The sequence below is a fragment of the Nannobrachium achirus genome (genome assembly GCF_963921795.1).
Source record: "Nannobrachium achirus genome assembly, chromosome: 20".
Lineage (NCBI taxonomy): Eukaryota > Metazoa > Chordata > Actinopteri > Myctophiformes > Myctophidae > Nannobrachium > Nannobrachium achirus.
Window position 1 is genome coordinate 29,436,385 of NC_137827.1, and position 18,838 is coordinate 29,455,222.

The 18,838-nt window shown below is 46.2% G+C and overlaps 1 protein-coding gene across 1 annotated transcript in view; it reads left to right on the forward strand.

The window, feature by feature from the left end:
* Positions 1-18,838, forward strand: part of meis2a (Meis homeobox 2a) — a 132,919-nt gene that overhangs the window by 17,777 nt on the left and 96,304 nt on the right. The window contains exon 7 of the mRNA XM_080750064.1: positions 1,157-1,271. Coding sequence (XP_080606190.1) covers positions 1,157-1,271 — 115 coding nt within the window. The remainder of the gene's footprint in view (positions 1-1,156; positions 1,272-18,838) is intronic.

The following is an 18,838-nucleotide window of genomic DNA, read 5'->3' on the forward strand; positions in this document are numbered from 1 at the left end:
GAGATTTTGTATACTTTCAAGAGTTTAAATGTGTGTGTGTGTGTGTGTGTGTGTGTGTGTGTGTGTGTGTGTGTGTGTGTGTGTGTGTGTGTGTGTGTGTGTGTGTGCACATGATGTGTGTATGTGTGTGTGTTTGTACGTGCGTGCATGTGCCTTTGTGTATGAGTTCTATGTGTATTTTTACCTAATGCTTTACGATGACATAATTGTGTGTGTGTGTGTGTGTGTGTGTGTGTGTGTGTGTGTGTGTGTGTGTGTGTGTGTGTGTGTGTGTGTGTGTGTGTGTGTGTGTGTGTGTGTGTGCGCACGAGTGTATGTGTGTGCTATTGCATATGAGTTCAATGTGTATTTTTACTTTATGCTTTACGATGACATACTGTTAGTGAGAGTGTGTGTGTGTGTGTGTGTGTGTGTGTGTGTGTGTGTGTGTGTGTGTGTGTGTGTGTGTGTGTGTGTGTGTGTGTGGGCGTGTACACATTTCTGGCAGATTAGCGGGAGAATCACTGTCATATCTTATTTTCATTTTGACAGTGGTAATGATTAATGGCGGTTGTGGTGTGTTTAGACTTTTTACCTCTATATTTCTCACTTGACACGGAAGTCTCAATTGGCTACGGTATAAACTAACCCGACGGGTCTCTGCCATATGTGTTTAGACAATTCCTCCCGAGCGCCCTGCCTTGCAACGCTCAAAATCAGACACCACATTAGCCGGGGCCGGCGTTTTGCTCTTATGTATTAATGAAACAGTTTGATTACAGTGTTTAGACTTAATGCTAGCCGCTTCAGTGCATTAGGGCTCTCTCTGCTCGGCGTTTGATTGCACGCTGGCATTGTTGATTGTTGGCGCTGGAGGGGGAAACGTGGGCTGAGCTCTCTGCCTTTGCTCGCATAGAACGCAACATGGCCAAGGACCCTCACAGTGCCTGTAGACTCTTACAGATGTCACTCTCACGTTTCCAACATACTCATGTGGTCTTACTCTCTCTCTCTCTTTCTCTCTCCCCCCCCCCCCCCCCCCTCCTTTCCTGCTCTCTCCGCTCCTGGTTTGTGGTTTGGATGGGGAATGTGGATGGATGGATGGACGGGCGGATGGATGGATGGATGGATGGATGGATCCCTCTCTCGCTCGCTTTCTCTCTTCTCCAAACCCCAGAACCCAGCTTCTTGGAGAGACCACGATGACGCCACCTCCACACACTCGGCCGGCACGCCAGGGCCCTCCAGCGGGGGACATGCTTCACAGAGCGGTGACAACAGCAGCGAACAAGGTGAGCCAGAACATATGCGCACGCGCACGCGTACATGTATACGCGATGTGTGCGGAATCACGCAAACGCATGCTGACACGTGGGCATGCAGACAGCCTCGATGCACACACATACACTTGGGGATTATACACACATCGTCGTTGTCGGGTGGAAACCTTGTATGTCCAAGACCGTTCGTTTTGAATTTATCATTTTAAAAATGAAAATGAAAACTAGTGAAAATAGCAGATCTACAAGCATACAACGCCTCGGCTTTACTTGGTGAAAAAACGTATAAACTTCAAACTTGGAGATACAAGGTTTCTGCCCGACAGCGACGATATGCACACATGCACATATTTATACAGGCACACATCCATGGAGGATATATTAATCATCGTGCAGTGGGATTTTTGTTTGAGTTGCCAACACACTTTAGCCATGTCTATTATGAGAGTTCCAGTGAATTGACGGGACATCTACCATACAGTCTAAATACTTTCAAATGAACGATGCCTTTTGCACGTTGGATTATCCTGTCCTTTGACTGGCATTCATGTAAACATATTGCCACACCACAAAATGACTAGACTTATCCACCGTTACACTCACAACCAAATACATAAGTAGCATCCACTGTAATATACTAGCTTATTGTAGGGCCTTCCAAATTATAGCTATTTAGAGCCAGCGTTGAACAACACTCTTAGAAAAGCTGGTGATTAATAGGATATTTCTGCCAGTTCTTGCTTGCATTTAAAACATATTAACTTTGCTCGCTGAACAGCCCATAATTACGGCTCAGCAGGGCTTGTTTTAGCTACCCAGACCTGCCAGACAAATATAATGCATTTAAAATAATTTCTACTAACTGTGCAAATCACACCAGTCCATAATACAGGCATTAAACAGGCTGCAGCCTATAGATGTTGATCTTCACATTGTCAATGAAATGTGGGATTTGTTTTGTGTTTAGATGCTGTGAGTACATACTACACAAACACATACACACATACTACACAGGAGAGACTCCAACCTTAGTGAATAATGTAGTTATCAAAGCCTTAACTATGGCCTTAACTAAAACAACGTTGTTGATCAAACTCTTGGCCTTTCCTATCTCGTCTTCCTTGCGTTTTGAATGCTCTCTCTGCTGGGGACAGAGATCTCCTTTCACTGGCGGAAGTGTGTGTGTTATTGTGTATATGCGAGCGAGTGTGTGTGTGTGTGTCTTATCTCTGGCTGCGCCCAGGGTTTTGCATGAAATTTCATCACACTGTACACTGCACGTGCGCACACACACACACACACACACACACACACTGATACACAAGCACCAGCTGGAATTTCAACTGGAGGCACTTGTCGTGTTCAATCAAGGCTATCGTTTTGTCGATACGTAATCAAAGTTATCGATGGAATGTGTGTTCTGTGGTGGGGCCATTTTAATCATCCTCTCCTCCTCAGTCGCTAGCAGCAGTAGGAGCTTCTGGGCCATTAATGACCACAGACTGAGGGCCACAGCAGACCTCTGTGGTTGGCTGTGTCAGGACTAGTTGGATCACACGTACGTTGCTCTCAGGCCTGGCCGGGGCAGGGGGCATTAAGGAAGGCTCACATGGTGATTGTGTGTGTGTGTGTGTGTGTGTGTGTGTGTGTGTGTGTGTGTGTGTGTGTGTGTGTGTGTGTGTGTGTGTGTGTGTGTGTGTGTGTGTGTGTGTGTGTGCGCAATAAACCATAGAAAGGTGTAGCCCTAACCATTAACCTAAAGTCAAGCCTCGCACACTTTTGAGGAAGAGAAATCAAAGGAGAACAGCTGATGATGATGACGATTGATTTGGCAAACGGAACCCCCCCCCCCCCCCCCCCCCTCTCCACCTTCAACACAAAGACTGTAAAGAACATAACATGGAAGATAGCGACTGCAAGAGAAACATAGAGAGAGGAGGGGGGGTGTTGGGTTGTGAGAGAAAGAAATGCACTGCCTATTGATTATCTTACACACATAAGTACAAGTGACCTGTAATCCACAGAGCACTTATCGACTCCCCTCCCCACCGTATCCAGTAACAGGGAATCAATACGGGCCAAAGTCAGTTACGGTATGGCACTGTGTATACTGGGCCAGGGCAGACCGGGGCTAGATGGGGACTAGACTCAGGCCTGGCCTAACACCAACAGGGGATCTACTGTAGACACTACATGATCTGCATGTCCACCACCCAGCTGGAAGCCTTGCATGGCTGAGAAACACATCAGACAGAGGCAACGGTACAGGAAAGATGACAGGAGAAATTAACCTCTTTCAATCTGGCATCCCTATTTTGGTTACATTTTGGATGAAAAGTTTCAAAGACTTTCAAAAATGTTCTATTTATTCTACAAGCTCACAATAAGATGCAACAATTATATACCTGTGACAAGGTATATAATAGGTATTATGTGATTAAAAACAAGGGGAGGGGACACCACAACATGGAGGTGAAGTATTGGAATACAAAAGAAAGTAGTGAACATGCGTGCGTGTGTAAGATGGAGAGAGAGGTAGAGAAAGAGAGAGGGGCATCTGATTTAATGGTCTAATGAGGCCGTCCTCCAGTCAGTTGTTTTGCGTGAGGCGGGCTCTGACCTTTCGCTCCGCTTGGGAGCCCCGCCGCCTCATTTTTCACATTCTTGCAATTACGTTAACGCTTCAAGCGCTCGCTGACTCCCGACTCTGGCCCTTCCACTCTGACAGCCCCCCCACCCCCCACCCACCTCCTCCTTTCTTACTCTCCTCATCTCCTCCACTCCACTCCACTCCACGCATGAACTGCTGTCTTATCTCAATACGTTTCCACATAAAAAAGCCGTACTGTAGCTCACACCGTCGAAGCCCACGGCTCACGAGAAAGTGAAATGTGTGCTTCACTTCAGTAATGGGGTCTTTAACAGCTTGGCCCCTGTTAAAAGGGGTGACGGTCTGGATCTGTTGAGGTGGACAGAATGGATGGGCAAGAGAGAGAGCGAGCACAGTTTTGGTGGGTGGGAAAGAGATGCATCACACACAGGCATGAGTGGTTCTAGCATTTTGGGGGTTTTCCATCTGTAATAAATACAACTATAACAGCATACAAACAACAAACAAATCATATTTTCTCAGGGCATGTGGAGATTGACTACATTTGGATACGACATACACAGTAACATTTTGACTGTCAGTTTAACCCTGAATACTATATCAGCCCCTTTTGACTTTTGGATTCCACTCCGCCTCCACTCCAGGGTTTGAAACTTTTCATTTATACGGAACACAAAGTGTGTTGGGAAAGAGACTGACAGACAGACGGGTTTTCAGCTGGATTCCACTCCATGTTAGCAAAGTCCCCCTTTGACAACATGTGTCAACTGTTAGCATAAAGTATAGCATATAGTATACTGTATCACACGCCTCTCTCTCAAAAAAGATGTTATAGCACTGTGCATGCAGGACTCGAGCTGTGAACAAAATTCACATTCACAATCTTCAGCTTGTATCTCGAGCATCGAGCGGTTGCACTGAAGCCGTGCCAGAAAACTATTTAACCAGTGAAAGAATATGTGTAGCCCCTCTCTTGCAGAATAATTTATTGTCAAGCTGTAAAGCAAGGTGAAGCATGCTCATGGCTGTCAGTGGAGATTGCCAGTTAAGGTTTTGACACAAGCAAAAGGGCTGCGGCACAACAACTAGGGCCTTGCAAACGCTCCTCACCTCCCCTCCTTAATGGCCCCCTCAGAATTTGAAAATATGAATTATCACCTTCAGGGCAAATTCTGCACTCTCACTTACTGACTCTAAGAGAATAACTCCCCAAAGTTTGAGCTGGATAAACAGAGCTTTGGTGGTGAAGTGGAGGGTTTGTTCAGAGAGGCATTAAATGCATCTCTTTTTATGCAGAGCTGACTAACACCGCTCTGCACATGGATAGACGATGGATGGATGGATGCTTTTCTTTTCATTGAACACTAGTGTAGAACACAATTAACTTAATGGCATCAGTCCAATGCAAAAAGAGTGATAGACCGCATAGATGTTGGTAACAACATAGGTTCTAATAAATAAAGAGTAAAAAGTCAGTATCTACTATCTATTGCCAAATCTACTTTATTAAAGAGATGGTGCCATAGTTTTGTACTTTTTATGTTTTGTATGTGTCTATGGAGTTAACATTACTGCATTACATTATAATTGCGACCTACAGTCGCAGTTTAGTATCAGAACCGTCACATCTTGACCGTATCTGTCTGTCCGCTTGTCTTTTACTGTTGATGTGCCCGCCCTCAAAGATAGTGCTCATGTCCAAGCAGGTGTCCATAATCTGTTAAACACCCCAAAGTGGGTTTGAGCCATGTGATGAAATAGACTGCTACACATCCTGGCCATGAACACCAAAACACAGAAGAAGCAACTGCATTTGCGCAAGTACAGTAAATCCCCACACTGCTGATTCAACAAGGTAGAGAACCCTTAGTCTGTGTGTAAGATTGTGTGTGTGTGTGTGTGTGTGTGTGTGTGTGTGTGTGTGTGTGTGTGTGTGTGTGTGTGTGTGTGTGTGTGTGTGTGTGTGTGTGTGTGTGTGTGTGTGCCCGCACGTTTGCCCATGTGTGCCTCAGCCCCATGTCCACTGCTGTAATTATTAGCTATGCATGAAAACCAAATCCACATTGACATCTTGAGTGGTGAGCAAAAGGCCTTTCTGTACGATTTCCCCTTTCTAGCTGAGAAAAGGCTCGACAGAAGTGAGGAGCGAGCATTTTGTACATTTTCTCAGCAATTGAACGATCCCCATGCTCTGCACACAGACAGACTCCCCAGAGAGACTGAGAGAGAGGCAGAGATGGAGAGAAAGAGAGAGTGAGTGTTTCGGCTCAGACACGCTACCCTTGATGGTGGGGTGGTGTTTCCCCACCATGCATGCGTTTGCGTGCACGCACAAGAGAGTGTGTTTGGAGTGTGGTGAGCTTAGCTCCCTTGGTCCCGGCCAGGGGCCCCTCTCGACGGGGCCTTTGTGGTTGAGCATGCCAGAGGAGGGTCATTCCTGTTGGGGACTCTCGCGACTCCCTGCTCCAGTCCTGCAAGCCCCAGCGTAAACAAGGCCCGCTGAATCTGCCAGTTTCTGGACCTTTTGCACGCTTATTTATCATTTTTGTGTTCCTCTGAGAGGGAAAGTAGGCACAGCTACACCAAGGGTTCAAGGAAAGCCCGGAAGAAAATGAAGCAAATGAAACAGAGCATGTGAGAAAAGATTATGGGGAAAAAAAGCACAACCACAACAGAAAGGAAGTCGGGATCTTGGTGAAATCGCAAGATAGAAGCCTTGCTGTGTTTTAGTGGGTTGCTCCTATGCCCGCAGTGTGCTCTGTGAGGTGTGTGTGTGTGTGTGTGTGTGTGTGTGTGTGTGTGTGTGTGTGTGTGTGTGTGTGTGTGTGTGTGTGTGTGTGTGTGTGTGTGTGTGCGTGTGTGTGTGTGTGTGTGTGTGTGTGTGTGTGTGTTAGCTGGCTGTCTCCGAGTGCCTGTTAGAGTTTAATTTAGTGGAGTAATCAAAGCTGAACACTGGCCCATAAACAACAGATAAACAATAAAGTGAGCCCAGGCCCTGCTGTTTCATGGCTCTCACTCCCAGCTGTTGGAGTACTGATAATTTTTACACAGTGCACCCACCTCGCCACAACACAATGGGTGTGTGTGCGTGCGTGTGCGTGTGCATGCATGTGTTGTGTGTGTGTGTGTGTGTGTGTGTGTGTGTGTGTGTGTGTGTGTGTGTGTGTGTGTGTGTGTGTGTGTGTGTGTGTGTGTGTGTGTGTGTGTGTGTGCGTGCGTGCGTGTGCGTATGCGTGTGTGCGTACATGCATGCATGTGTGTGTGTATTTGTGAGTTGACTTGGTGACCCAGCGCTAAACGAAAGAGGAAAACTAAACAACACATAAACACACAAGGCATGTCCTCCTCCCCTCTCAAACCAAAACACAGAGAGAGACAGACAGACAGAGGGAGGGAGAGAAAGCAAAAATAAAGTGGGGGGACAGACAGTACTGTGCAAGATTTTAGACATGTTTGAAACTATTCTCCTATAATAACATGCACAAAATAGGCCAGGTTGAAAGTGGTGGTTAACCACCACATGAACCCTATAGCATCCCTATTCTGGGCATGTCATAATAGGCAAACATTCGCCGGAAATAGCAGACCTACAAGGTCACATTGTCGAGGGGAAAAGGAGGGGGAACAAGTATAGACCCCTGGGGGACTCCGGTCAACGGAGTCTATAGGTTTTAAGAGGTTAACGACTAACCAGGCTCAGTAACTGTCTTTGAAAACCACTTCTGTGGCAGCAAGAATGACATGAACAATAAATCAAGACGCTACCAACATACATGTACAGCATGTCTTCAACCTGTGGCGTTCAGTAGTATCTGCCTGTCAATGTACCTGGAAGTGAATGACGAGACCGGTGCGCAACTCTCTTTAACAGGGATAACAATGCTACAGTGTTTCTCAATAAGCTGGTGTGAGTGTTTTTAGCCTTGTTACTACATGTCAGCCCTATGCTAGTCAGGTGCCTGTGCGCCTGTTGTGAAAACACTACAGTGTGTGTGCGTGTGCGTGTGTGTATGTGTGTGTGTGTGTGTGTGTGTGTGCACGCGCGCGTACACGTGCATGCGTGCTCGCGTGTGTGTGTGTGCACGCGCAGTGCATCTGAGGGTTTGTTGGGAAGGGGCAGGGCCATTGTTGAAAGCTGAGAAGAGTTGCCGTGGAGGGGGAGAAAACACGGCACGGAGGGGATACTTTCATGATCCCATTAGCATAAGAGAGGCTAAATTATTCATGTGGAGTGCTTAATCTATGGGGAAAAGTATAGTTAATGCACATAGTTTTAAAATGGATCTCTCTCTCTCTCATTCTCTCTCGCTCTGCTCTAAGACCAGATTCTTGCTGGATTCAGCATTCGCGAGCATTTACGGGAACAGGGCCTCACTCTCTCTCTCATACACATGCATAGACACACAATGCATGAGCACGTGTGCACGCCGGAGCAAGTAAGCGCCGCTGCACTGCGAGCTGTTTCAAGGGGCTCTGCTCTCACGCTCTTCTCCTCTGTAAAGTCTCTCACACTCTCTTTCTCTCTCTCTCTTCCCATTTATCCCTCCATCTTTCTCTCTCTCTCTCCAGCCCGCTCTTACTCGCTCATTTCTTCTCGCTCAACCCCCCCCCTTCCCCCTCTCTGTCGGTACCGCAGACTACCTGGCCCTCAGCCAAAAGGTGATTAAACAGAATGATCAGCTCCCTCAGCGCCCTCCATTTTCCATCTTCCGTCATTTATGTCTTCCCTCTGTCCTGCTCTTGACTATGGATTAAGAGACAAGACATCACATGCGGGGGGAACTAAAATAATCGGAATGCAAGGTTAAATCAATGTTTAACTTTGGTAAAACCTTAGGTTGCACCCTAAGGTTCCGTAGCTACCTGGGCATGATGTAAGTCAAAATGTTGCTTATATCATGCCAAAAGTAGTGATGTCATTCACTCTCACTGTATGGAGAACAGTTCTGAAAAGCACACTTTTAATATTGACATAATTTTCTCGCCAACTATTCAGGTCAAAGGAGGTACCAGAACTAATTTCTATTATATAATATATATCGTCGTTGTCGGTATGTTTTTCATTTTAAAAATGATTTAAACTAGTGAAAACAGCCGATCCACAAGCACACAACGCCTCACACCGCGAGGCGTTGTGTGCTTGTAGATCTGCGGTTTTCACTACTTTTGTGCGACAGCCTTGTCTGATGAAGCAGGGCTTTACTTCGCGAAAAAACGTTACAAATTTGAAACTTGGAGATACAAGGTTTCTGCCCGACAGTGACAATATTATTGTATTTGTTTATGCACCGAAAGTGTGATTTTAAAGCTTCAACATACAATGAGAGTGAATGGAAGCACTCCGACCACAGAGCACAGACAGACGCTCAGATAAACAGATAAAGATGACTCTACCAAACTTCAACATCTCTTTAAGTTAACTATTGTACTTCAGGTAATGTATTCCCTCTCTCAAAATACCACCAGCACCCCCTCCCCTTCCATCTGCTCTGCACCTCAGGTCTCTACACCTCTCCCCGCTCCGTCTGTCATCCTTTCTTTCCTTCCTTGAGTTCTCAGATGCTCCTTGGGGCTGTCTCTTTCTCCCCTTTTCTCCTCCTCTTATTCCCTTGCTCTCCTTTCTTCCTTCCGCTACATTCAGGGGGCTCGGTCCCTCTGGTCCATATCCATAATCACCAACAGGCTCTCCACCTGACCTGATCCCGCCTAGCCCAGCCCAGCCTAGCCCGGCCTGGCCCGACCAAACCCAGTATAGTTCAGCTCACAACTGGGTCCTACATGGCAGGAAAAGCACATTAACTGGGTCAGCCTAATGTGCAAAGTAATGTTTGCAGAACATAGGGAAAAAATTACCCCGATTATTCTGACAGCAGCCGAGGAGAATGTCTGTTATGCACCATTTTGGGGGGAGGGGGGCTTTAGGGAGAAGCCTTTTTCTCTCTTCGTTCTGTATTTTCTCTTTGAGTCCAAGATGAAGACCAGCTTCCCTGAGAGTGAGTGGAACATAATTAAAAAGGGGAGAGGAAACGGCGCAAAGGGGAGGGAAGCAGGAAAGTAATCATGATTGAACTATATGGAGCATAGTGGCTTTTTCTCTCTTTCACCTCATGGCTTGGGCCGGAAACAGTGAGATGGAGAGGCATGCTGCTGCATCAGTCATTATGCGCCGGAGTTCTACTCCACTGTTCTACTGCTGATTACTTGGGAGCATGTGGTGGCGGTGTGGAGTGCACAGGGGTCTGATGTAATATGGCTAAAAGGGATTTGAGAGCGAGCCCTGAAGGGCATTGCCACATCCATTAATGCTGCTGCGGCTGCCGTATTTTTACAAGGATGACACTGCTCGGCTTCTTTAAAGGGATCTTGTTTTCCTAGGAATTTCTCTGCCTTGTTTTAGAAGCCCTGGCCCCCAAGGGGGGTCAGGCAAGAAGTCACCCTTAAGAGGTGATAATCCAATTGCTCTAGTCTCCAGTAGATTTGTTTTCCTCTGTCCGGCTGCGTTTGTGTGTGTGTTTATACTTGTGCGTGTGCGTGTGCGTGTGTGTGTGTGTTTGAGAGGAAACACACACACACACACACACACACACACACGCACGCACGCACGCACGCACGCACGCACGCACACACACACACAAAGTGAAAGAAAAGAATTAAAGTTAAACACAGGGAATGACACACACAGAGGCAGCAAGTCCCTGGTCCCCATTCCTGATCAGACAGAGGTTAGGAAGGCCAAGTCTGTCAAAAGCACACCTGCAGGGAAACTCCAAAAGCCCCCGACTGCCAGCTCACCCAGCCCTGTTTAAGGTGTGCTTATTTGGGGTTTAACCCTGTCTCTAAAGGTCCCTTCCCTCTCTGCCCCTTTGTGTTTGACCAATGGGCCTTACTCTCTTTTACTTTCCCCCTCTTTCTTCTGTCTCCCTCGGCTCTTTAATCCCCCCCCACCTCCCCGTCCACCCCCCATTCTCCTCCCACCAATGTCCAAACCCCACATCACAGCAAAGGTCCCTCCCAAAAGACAGGCGCACACAGTTGAGTGGAGTAGCTTAGCAAGGCCAGCTAAAGCCTGTTCGCTTGCTGTGTGGTTTTGACTCTTGTATAAGCAAAGGTTTTAACACACTAAAGCGTATTTGTTAGCCGAGCAGAGCAGTTATACCCTACAGGTAGTGCTATAACCACATCCAAGAGAGTGGGAGGATGATAAAGGAAGTGTGTTACAATCCGAGTTCTTCCTCTCTGCCTCTCATTTTCACACGCACATCTTTCACGTTTATGCAAAGCTTTCGAGGGCATTATGCAAGATAAGCTCATTTTCTAGTCTGATTCGCACTCCAGAATATGCTTTAATGACTTTTTAAGCTAAGGGCTGCTTTTGGAGGATATAATAGCAGTTCCTCTGTCTTACCCTTCCCATGCTACCACTACCAGGGTGCCTTTTGCACACCTGATCCTTTTTGTTCACCTTTTCTTTTATGGCAACACAGGGGGGGCAGTGGGAGGTGAGCAATTTGACAGCGGTTAGTGTCACCAGCCCCTAATGTTTATTGGAAGCAAGCATCTAATAATTTTGGATTACCCCAGAGGAGGTATTAGCCATGTTAGTCAGGAAGGATAATTTTTTATTTGCATGCCCCGAGCAGCGAGCACTCTTAAGGAACACCGGGGCTAAATGTGCAACAAAACAAATCAACGCGCTTGCCAAACAAGACGCTCCATCCTGGCTGGCTGCGGGGCTGAGCCTGAGAAAACCTTCATTATGCATTTAACATAATTCATTTAGAGGGTTATCAATTTACAGAATACAGAGGACATGTTTGGAGGGGGATGCAAGAAACACCATATCCTCATTGTCGGGTGGAAACCTTGTATGTCAAAGACCGTTCGTTTTGTAGTTATCATTTTAAAAATGAACTAAACTAGTGAAAACAGCCGATCTACAAGCACACAACGCCTCGCACCGCGAGGCGTTGTGTGCTTGTAGATCGGCTGTTTTCACTACTTTTGTGTGACAGCCTCGTATGATGAAGCAGGGCTTTACTTACACAAAAAATGTACACATTTGAAACTTGGAGATACGAGGTTTCTGCCCGACAGTGACGATATAAAACGAGGAAAGAGAAATAAGAGAGGGAGGGAGAGAGAGAGGGCAAGATGAAAAGGAGTGATATTCATGGATCGAGCTATGTGCCTGTTTTTTTTTAAAGGTTGTTCCAATTACAGTTTTCCATGTTTGGAGGCAGAACACGCATGTTAAATGCTGCAATCTATTTTTCTTTTTTCCCAGTGTCACGCTCCGCCCCCCTAAGAAAAGCAGAAGCTGATTTCACTTTAATGAAAGCCGTTCGGCTCTGGAATTCTCCTCTCTGCCATTTTTGTTGTGATTTGAGGCGACCCAGCGATGTTCCTACTTCAAATATTGTCTTTCTGTTCATTTAGAGTTGCTCTTTGTTTAGCTTCTTGCCCTGCTTACTCAAGGGTTTCTAGGTCTCTGTTTGTGTCTCTGTGTGTGGATTTCAGGACAGTTACTACATGTTTTCATTTTTCTCTCCTGGCAACGCATGCTGAGAAAGAGAGAGAGGGAGGGAGGGAAGGAGAGACAGAGAGAGAGAGAGAGAGAGAGAGAGAGAGGGAGAAACCCTAAAAGCATCTCTCCCTCCACCATCAGGCGAGGATGACTAAGGCTCCATTAGAACAATTGGAGGAAACTAAGGAAGAGGGGAGCATTCAGAGGAATGAAAGTAACAAGAAAACACCGCTATCTGGCGATAACCAGGCCTTTCTTTCATTATCTAAACACAAAAAAACTCCACCTTGGAAAAATCACTGGCTTCATTCAAAAACAAAAAAGGGAGGGCAGAGAGAGACAGAGAGAGAGAGAGAGAGAGAGAGAGAGAGAGAGAGAGAGAGGGTTAGAAAAGGAAAACATTTAACATTTTCCTAAGTGAGGGGGAAAGCGGCATTGTTTGGAAACGAATGCTTACTCCCTGGGATGCAGTCCTTAGACAACTGAGTGTCTGCAGGAGACATCTGTGAAGAACTGACCCCATGACCCCGGAAAGAATGCTCTTAAAGGTGGGGAGGGGATCACTGCCTTTACCACTGCACCATGGCCTACAGGACAGCCCCAGCAGCAGCACAACAACAAACAACATGACCGCTAAAGACAACAACAACCACAACAAAACAACAGAAGAAACTAAATCAAAATGAGAAAAAAAAGGATGGAATTTAAAAAAAAAAGTAGGTCCAGGCCAAGGCAGCAAGGAGAGAGAGAGACAGAGAGATACAGAGAGAGAGATGAGGGGATGTGAGAGGTGGAGAGAACACAAGAGGACTTGGTGTGGATTCTGCCCCACAGGCCTGGCTGTCTCTTACTCCTCTTGGCCCCCATGAGATCGTTTTCATCCTTTACGAGTCAAAAAAGAAGCCCGCTCGAAAATGAGAGGTTACGCAAGCCACTGCCCGGGCCCTCGGAGTGCGGAGGAGAGGAGAGGGATCCCCGCTGCAAGGGCCCTGCTGCTATTCAAAGCACCTGCCATTGTGTGGGCGCCCATCCAAGCCCATTGTTGTGCAGAAATTAGTTGTGCTCCCTTCGGCTCCAAGAGGCATGCGGCAGGACCCCCTCGTTGTTTCAGGGTTCAGATACGTGGTCGGATAGATGCGTGGCCCCGACTACCATCACCACTAGGCTGTGGCCTTTTGCCCTCTCTCCCGCCAACTCTGTTTCTTTTTTTTCTTCCTCTCTGCCCTCTGTTGTTCACTGTGTAAGAAAGTCTCTTCAGGCCCAACATTCTCATGTATATCTAGTTTTCTCTCTTCCTCCCACTCTCCCGTCTCCCTGACTCCAGTGGCATGTATGCTTATTGTTTCAGCGGAGCACCCCTCATTATACCCACGGTTAGATTTTAAGGGCCTCTCTCTTTGATTTCAGCCTCCCGGGGAGTGCGTCGTGGGGCTGGAACCTGCTGTCGGGCTTGCCAGTCAGCCAGCATGCGTCTCAGAGCGCGGGCTTGGGGGTACCGCTGGTGGGTCAGACGCTGCTACTGCTAGTGCAGCAGGGTGGATGTGAGGGGAACATTGAAAAGTCAATAATGAAGACTTTGCACAAAAAAGAGAGAGAGATAAGAAGAAGAAGAAGAAGAAAGGGGTGAAACAAAAGGACCCGGGGAGCTTCAAAAAGCTGAGAGGCGTAGAACACTGCTAATTAATTGCATCAGAGAAAGAGATTTATTTTTTAAGTTGGAACTTTAATGCTGCATATTAGCTTGCAAGGCAACATGATTAAGAGCTCACATAGTGAGTCAGAGCTATCACAGTGCTAGCCCAAACCACTGTAGGCTAGTTGTTTGGTTTTAGCAGGGAGCTAGTACATTTTCTTTTAAAAGTATAGTCTCAAGATCTAGTCTGGTGTCATCTAAATTCAATATGGTTACTAGGGGTGCGTTCGGAAATTCGCACTCAACGCACTGGTGTGCCATGTTGTCGTTCGTTTATTCGGTGCACTTGGTGCGTTGTCGTTCGGAAATCCAGTGCGCGGCGCACCAGTGTGCTGAGTGCACGCACTCACCAACCCTACTCAGAAGATGGGGTTTGACGGTGTGGTGTGTCAGTGCGTTGTTTTGATTGGTTGCAGTGTCTCGAGCGCTTCTCAGCTGTGAACAATGGAGGAATTGATAGCAAAATGCACTATTTGCGGCTCGAATAGGTCCTTTTGGGGTTTATTGTTACACAAGCATCAACGTGTGAACTAGCAGCAGGCCAACGTTATGAATTAAATTACCTTTAAATAGCAACGTTACGTTACGTTAGCAACTGCTGCTTTTCAGAACGTTTTCCTTCTGATAAAGCTCACAACTGTCTCTTAACTGGTCGTTCGTAAATAAGCCACACTGAATGCACTCTCAACGTCACCGCCCACTGCACTCACTACACTGAACACACACCCGGTGCGCATTTCCGAATGCACCCTGTAATAGCAGTAGCTAACAACCCTGCGTCTACTGCTTCTTTCTGTCCACCCTAAAGACAATTGTCTTGGTTCTCAATTGTTTCTCAATTTTGATGTCACCAGACATATCGGTAGTCCCAGAGTTCTGATCGTCTGGCAACGCATGACTTTATGTAGTAATTATACTATTGTCAGTAGGCTTTGCATGTGTGCATTTGCACGCATCTCACAGGGTTTTTCACCTGCAAGCTTTCTCCCACAGAACACAAGCATGTGTCTTTGTGGGGATTCTTTCGACCCCTCCTTCCCCCCAGCTAATCAAAATGAAAAGTCGAGGAATGTGATGGAATACCTATTTGGGTAGGTCAGCGAGGCAAGAGTGGCAGCAATTTGAACCCAAGGCCTTCGCAATTGGTATTTTTACACAGCAGTAATAGGCTTCTCACCCACTATTCCTGCCATAGCAATTTCCACTGCCAACAGCTGTCAAGAACCTAAAATCAAAATTAGTGCCATGGAATTGGGCCTTAATGAAATGACCTGCTGAATCCGCCTTAAGGAGCAGGCAGGACAGTCAATACAGGGAGCTCGTCAAAACCCCTCTCTGCATGCCACGGTCCCATTAACCAAAGGAAATAGTCTCCAGTAAATGTATTAAGCACGGCTTCCACCTTATAATTATTTTTCCCCCTTTCCATTCATTAATTCATTCACTCTTTCATTCGTTCTTTATATTGAAAAGGCCACTTTGATGGTGTCCTGCTTTCTTTATGGGGTCATCAATTGCCTCTCCTGCTATATACCGTGTGTGTATGTATCCGTGTGTGTGTGTGTGTGTGTGTGTGTGTGTGTGTGTGTGTGTGTGTGTGTGTGTGTGTGTGTGTGTGTGTGTGTGTCTGTGTGTCTGTGTGTATTTTATTTCCGTGCCTGGACAAATATTTGACCCATCCCACATGGGATTATCAAATACATACTGTCATGTAAACAAAAACAGACATTCCAGTGCAAATTCCACCAACAGCTAACAAATACAAAGAATACATATCTTCATATGGCCTGCACATAGCATAAAGGTCAACATTTAACTTCATCTATAGGTCACCCTTCTCCTCCTATCCCACGCTTTAAAGCTATACTGTGTAAGTTGCTCAACTTGTGGTCAGTAGCTCTATAGCAAACCTCGGTCGCGTCCGCGTCTTTCGGCCGTTTTTCGGTTCTCACACCCCCGCGTCTGCCTCCACCCCGCCGAGATCTATCTTTTGAGGGGTCCCTGGTTGCTGTGCGTTCAGCCATTCCGGAGATACACTCCTTCACCCATGCTTACCGTGCACCCGAGTATAGAAACACACGGGAGACTACAAATATGGCCGCCCTAGCGACCCCACTCCAAGATGCGCTGTGATTGGCCGGCAGTGTATAACCCTCGCTGTGATTGGCCGGTAGTGTGATGACGCAATTTTGCCGCGAAATTCTCCCCCCCTCACGGCTCATAGAAAACATATAAAGAGAAGGCTTTAGAAGCTGAAAATAACGGAGTGGGGGTTCTAAAACTTTAGCGATTTAACAGTTAGGACAATTTTAAGATTTGTTTTATAAAAAAAGTTACATGGTATAACTTTAAAGAGATATTCTGCAAATGCAAATACATGACCAAAAAGAAATAAAAAAATCATCAAGGCACCATTCTCATATCTTCTCACTTTTCTTACTGTAGAATCCTAGCCTTCATAAACTCTGAGCGGCGCTGGACTCTGTCTGGTTATCTTTCTTTCCACCAACCTATACCTTCTATAGGCTGTGGGTGAATGTGTGCCAACAAGGCCCAGTGGAAGGCGGTAGATCCAGGCTGGATATTGACTTGTAAAGGAGCCGGTAGGTGAAGAGGTCTTGACAAGACAAGAGAGGCTCCCCTCTCTTGTAAAGCTGTATCTGATTTCTCTGCTAGTTGGCTCCCCCGAGAGAGAGACCCACACTCTACCCTCTGCTGATCAGACTCCCGCTCACCAGGGGTGTCACAAGGGGGGGAGGAAAGTGGGACTGAGTTACCAGGGCCCAAGGTGGAGGGTCCTTTATTATTGAATGCTTTAACTATGGAAAAATAGCAGATATACAAGCTCACAGCGAGCTTGTGGATCTGCTATTTTTGAAAAGTTGTGAAAATGTGTGCAAATCTTTGAATATATGTACTTTTTAAGCGAACATTTGTAACTCAAATTTTGCTTCTGGGGGGTCCCTGGAACTAAATATTTTGAGATGGCCAATTTTGGGGGTTCTTCACATGAAAATGTTTGAGCACAACTGATATAGAAACATAAGTTTTAAAACCTTAGAAGGATTTGAAATATTCAAAGACTTGCAAGAATTTTCACGATTTTTCAAAAATAGCAGATCTACAAGCTCGCGCTGTGAGCTTGTATATCTGATATTTTTCAATAGTTAAAGCACAACATAATTGTGCGGGGGCCCGCAGTGAATCCTTGAACCCAGGGCCCAGAATTTGGTGCGACACCCCTGCTGCTCACAGTTGTATGGAAAACGGCACGATAGAAAGAATGAAAGAGTAGTTTTGTGAAAGGAGACGCTCTCCCTTTTTCTAGTATGCCGCAATTCCCAACTAGGGTGAGAGGGAGAGCATGGGAGAGGGAGAGGGGGGAGAGAGAGAGAGAGAGTGTGTGTAGATCGGTAGATACAATGTGAACAAGTGTACGTCTGTAGTACGTGTGTGCATGTGTGTCAGTGTGCCAGAGAAAGCTCGACAAGCTGTTGTTACATGTATGAATGTTTTCTGTGAATAGTGTAACGATAGGCACCCCACCTCCAACATAAGGGGTCTTGTGCATTAGGCGTATTTGTGAAATATAATAATGTGGTATTATGTAGTAGCAGGAGGTGAATATAAGCAACGATCCAGTAAGCGAGCAGCTCACTCGTCTACACCGTGCCGAAACACATAGGTAGCGACAGAGCGAAATAGGAAAGAAAGAGAGAGAGAGAGATAGAGAGAGGGGCAGGTGGAACGAGGGAAGTTTTCATTGACTCTCCCTAGCAGGGCCGAGCCAATGCCCAGGGGGGGATTCCTCTCAGTTTGAACTTTATCAGGGGCTACGCTTAATCAATACGTTATCGGAAAAAGAATTAATTACTAAAGCAGAATAAAACAGCTGCATTTTAAACCGAGGATTCATCAATTCCGTAATCTCTCGGTTACAGCCCAGGTGCCAGGAGGATCATTCCGACTTCATGTAATGAGGAACTGTGGGAGTTTACCCCGGCACCTCCGCCCACACCCCCCCTCCCCCTCCTCCTTCACCACCTCCCCTCTTTCTTACTCCTCACCCTCTCTCCCCACCCAGCAGGCACGTGCACACATAGACATCAAAGGGGGCTTGAGCCCCTGCCCTTTTATCAGTCTGTAAAAAGTGCCCTCTCCAGACTATAAATGCGTTTTTTTACTATGTTGAAAGAAATGCAAATGCCCTCTTTCCGTGCCATACCTGAAGGCAGCATTTAAGAGAATTGCCTTGTCCAAACTCTCCTGAACTTGAATGCAGCATCTTTTTTTTTTTTCACTCAAATTTTTATTTGAATTTCAACACACACACTTCACATAGACATGTTAAACAACTAAAACCAAAATAAAATAAGATAAAATAACATAAAATGAAATACACTACAGGGTGAAACGACAGCTCACAATTTTCCATCCATACCACATTATGCATTGTACATAGATCAGTTTTTAATAACCATTTGCTTTAAATTCCATCCATTTAACCCATCTTTTGTCCATCAGTTCCTCTTGAAGTCTCAACCTATGAGTCATTTTTTCCATTATGTATATTTCTTCAACCAGTCCAATCCATGTCTCACATTTTGGTGTTTCTGTTTGTCCCCACAATCTTGTTATTGTTTTCTTCCCTGCCGTCAATAAAATCTTTACCAAGTATTCGTCTCCTTCCTGCACCCCACCTCCTTGCAGATCCCCCAAGTACAACACTCTCCCCTCCATTGGTACTTCAT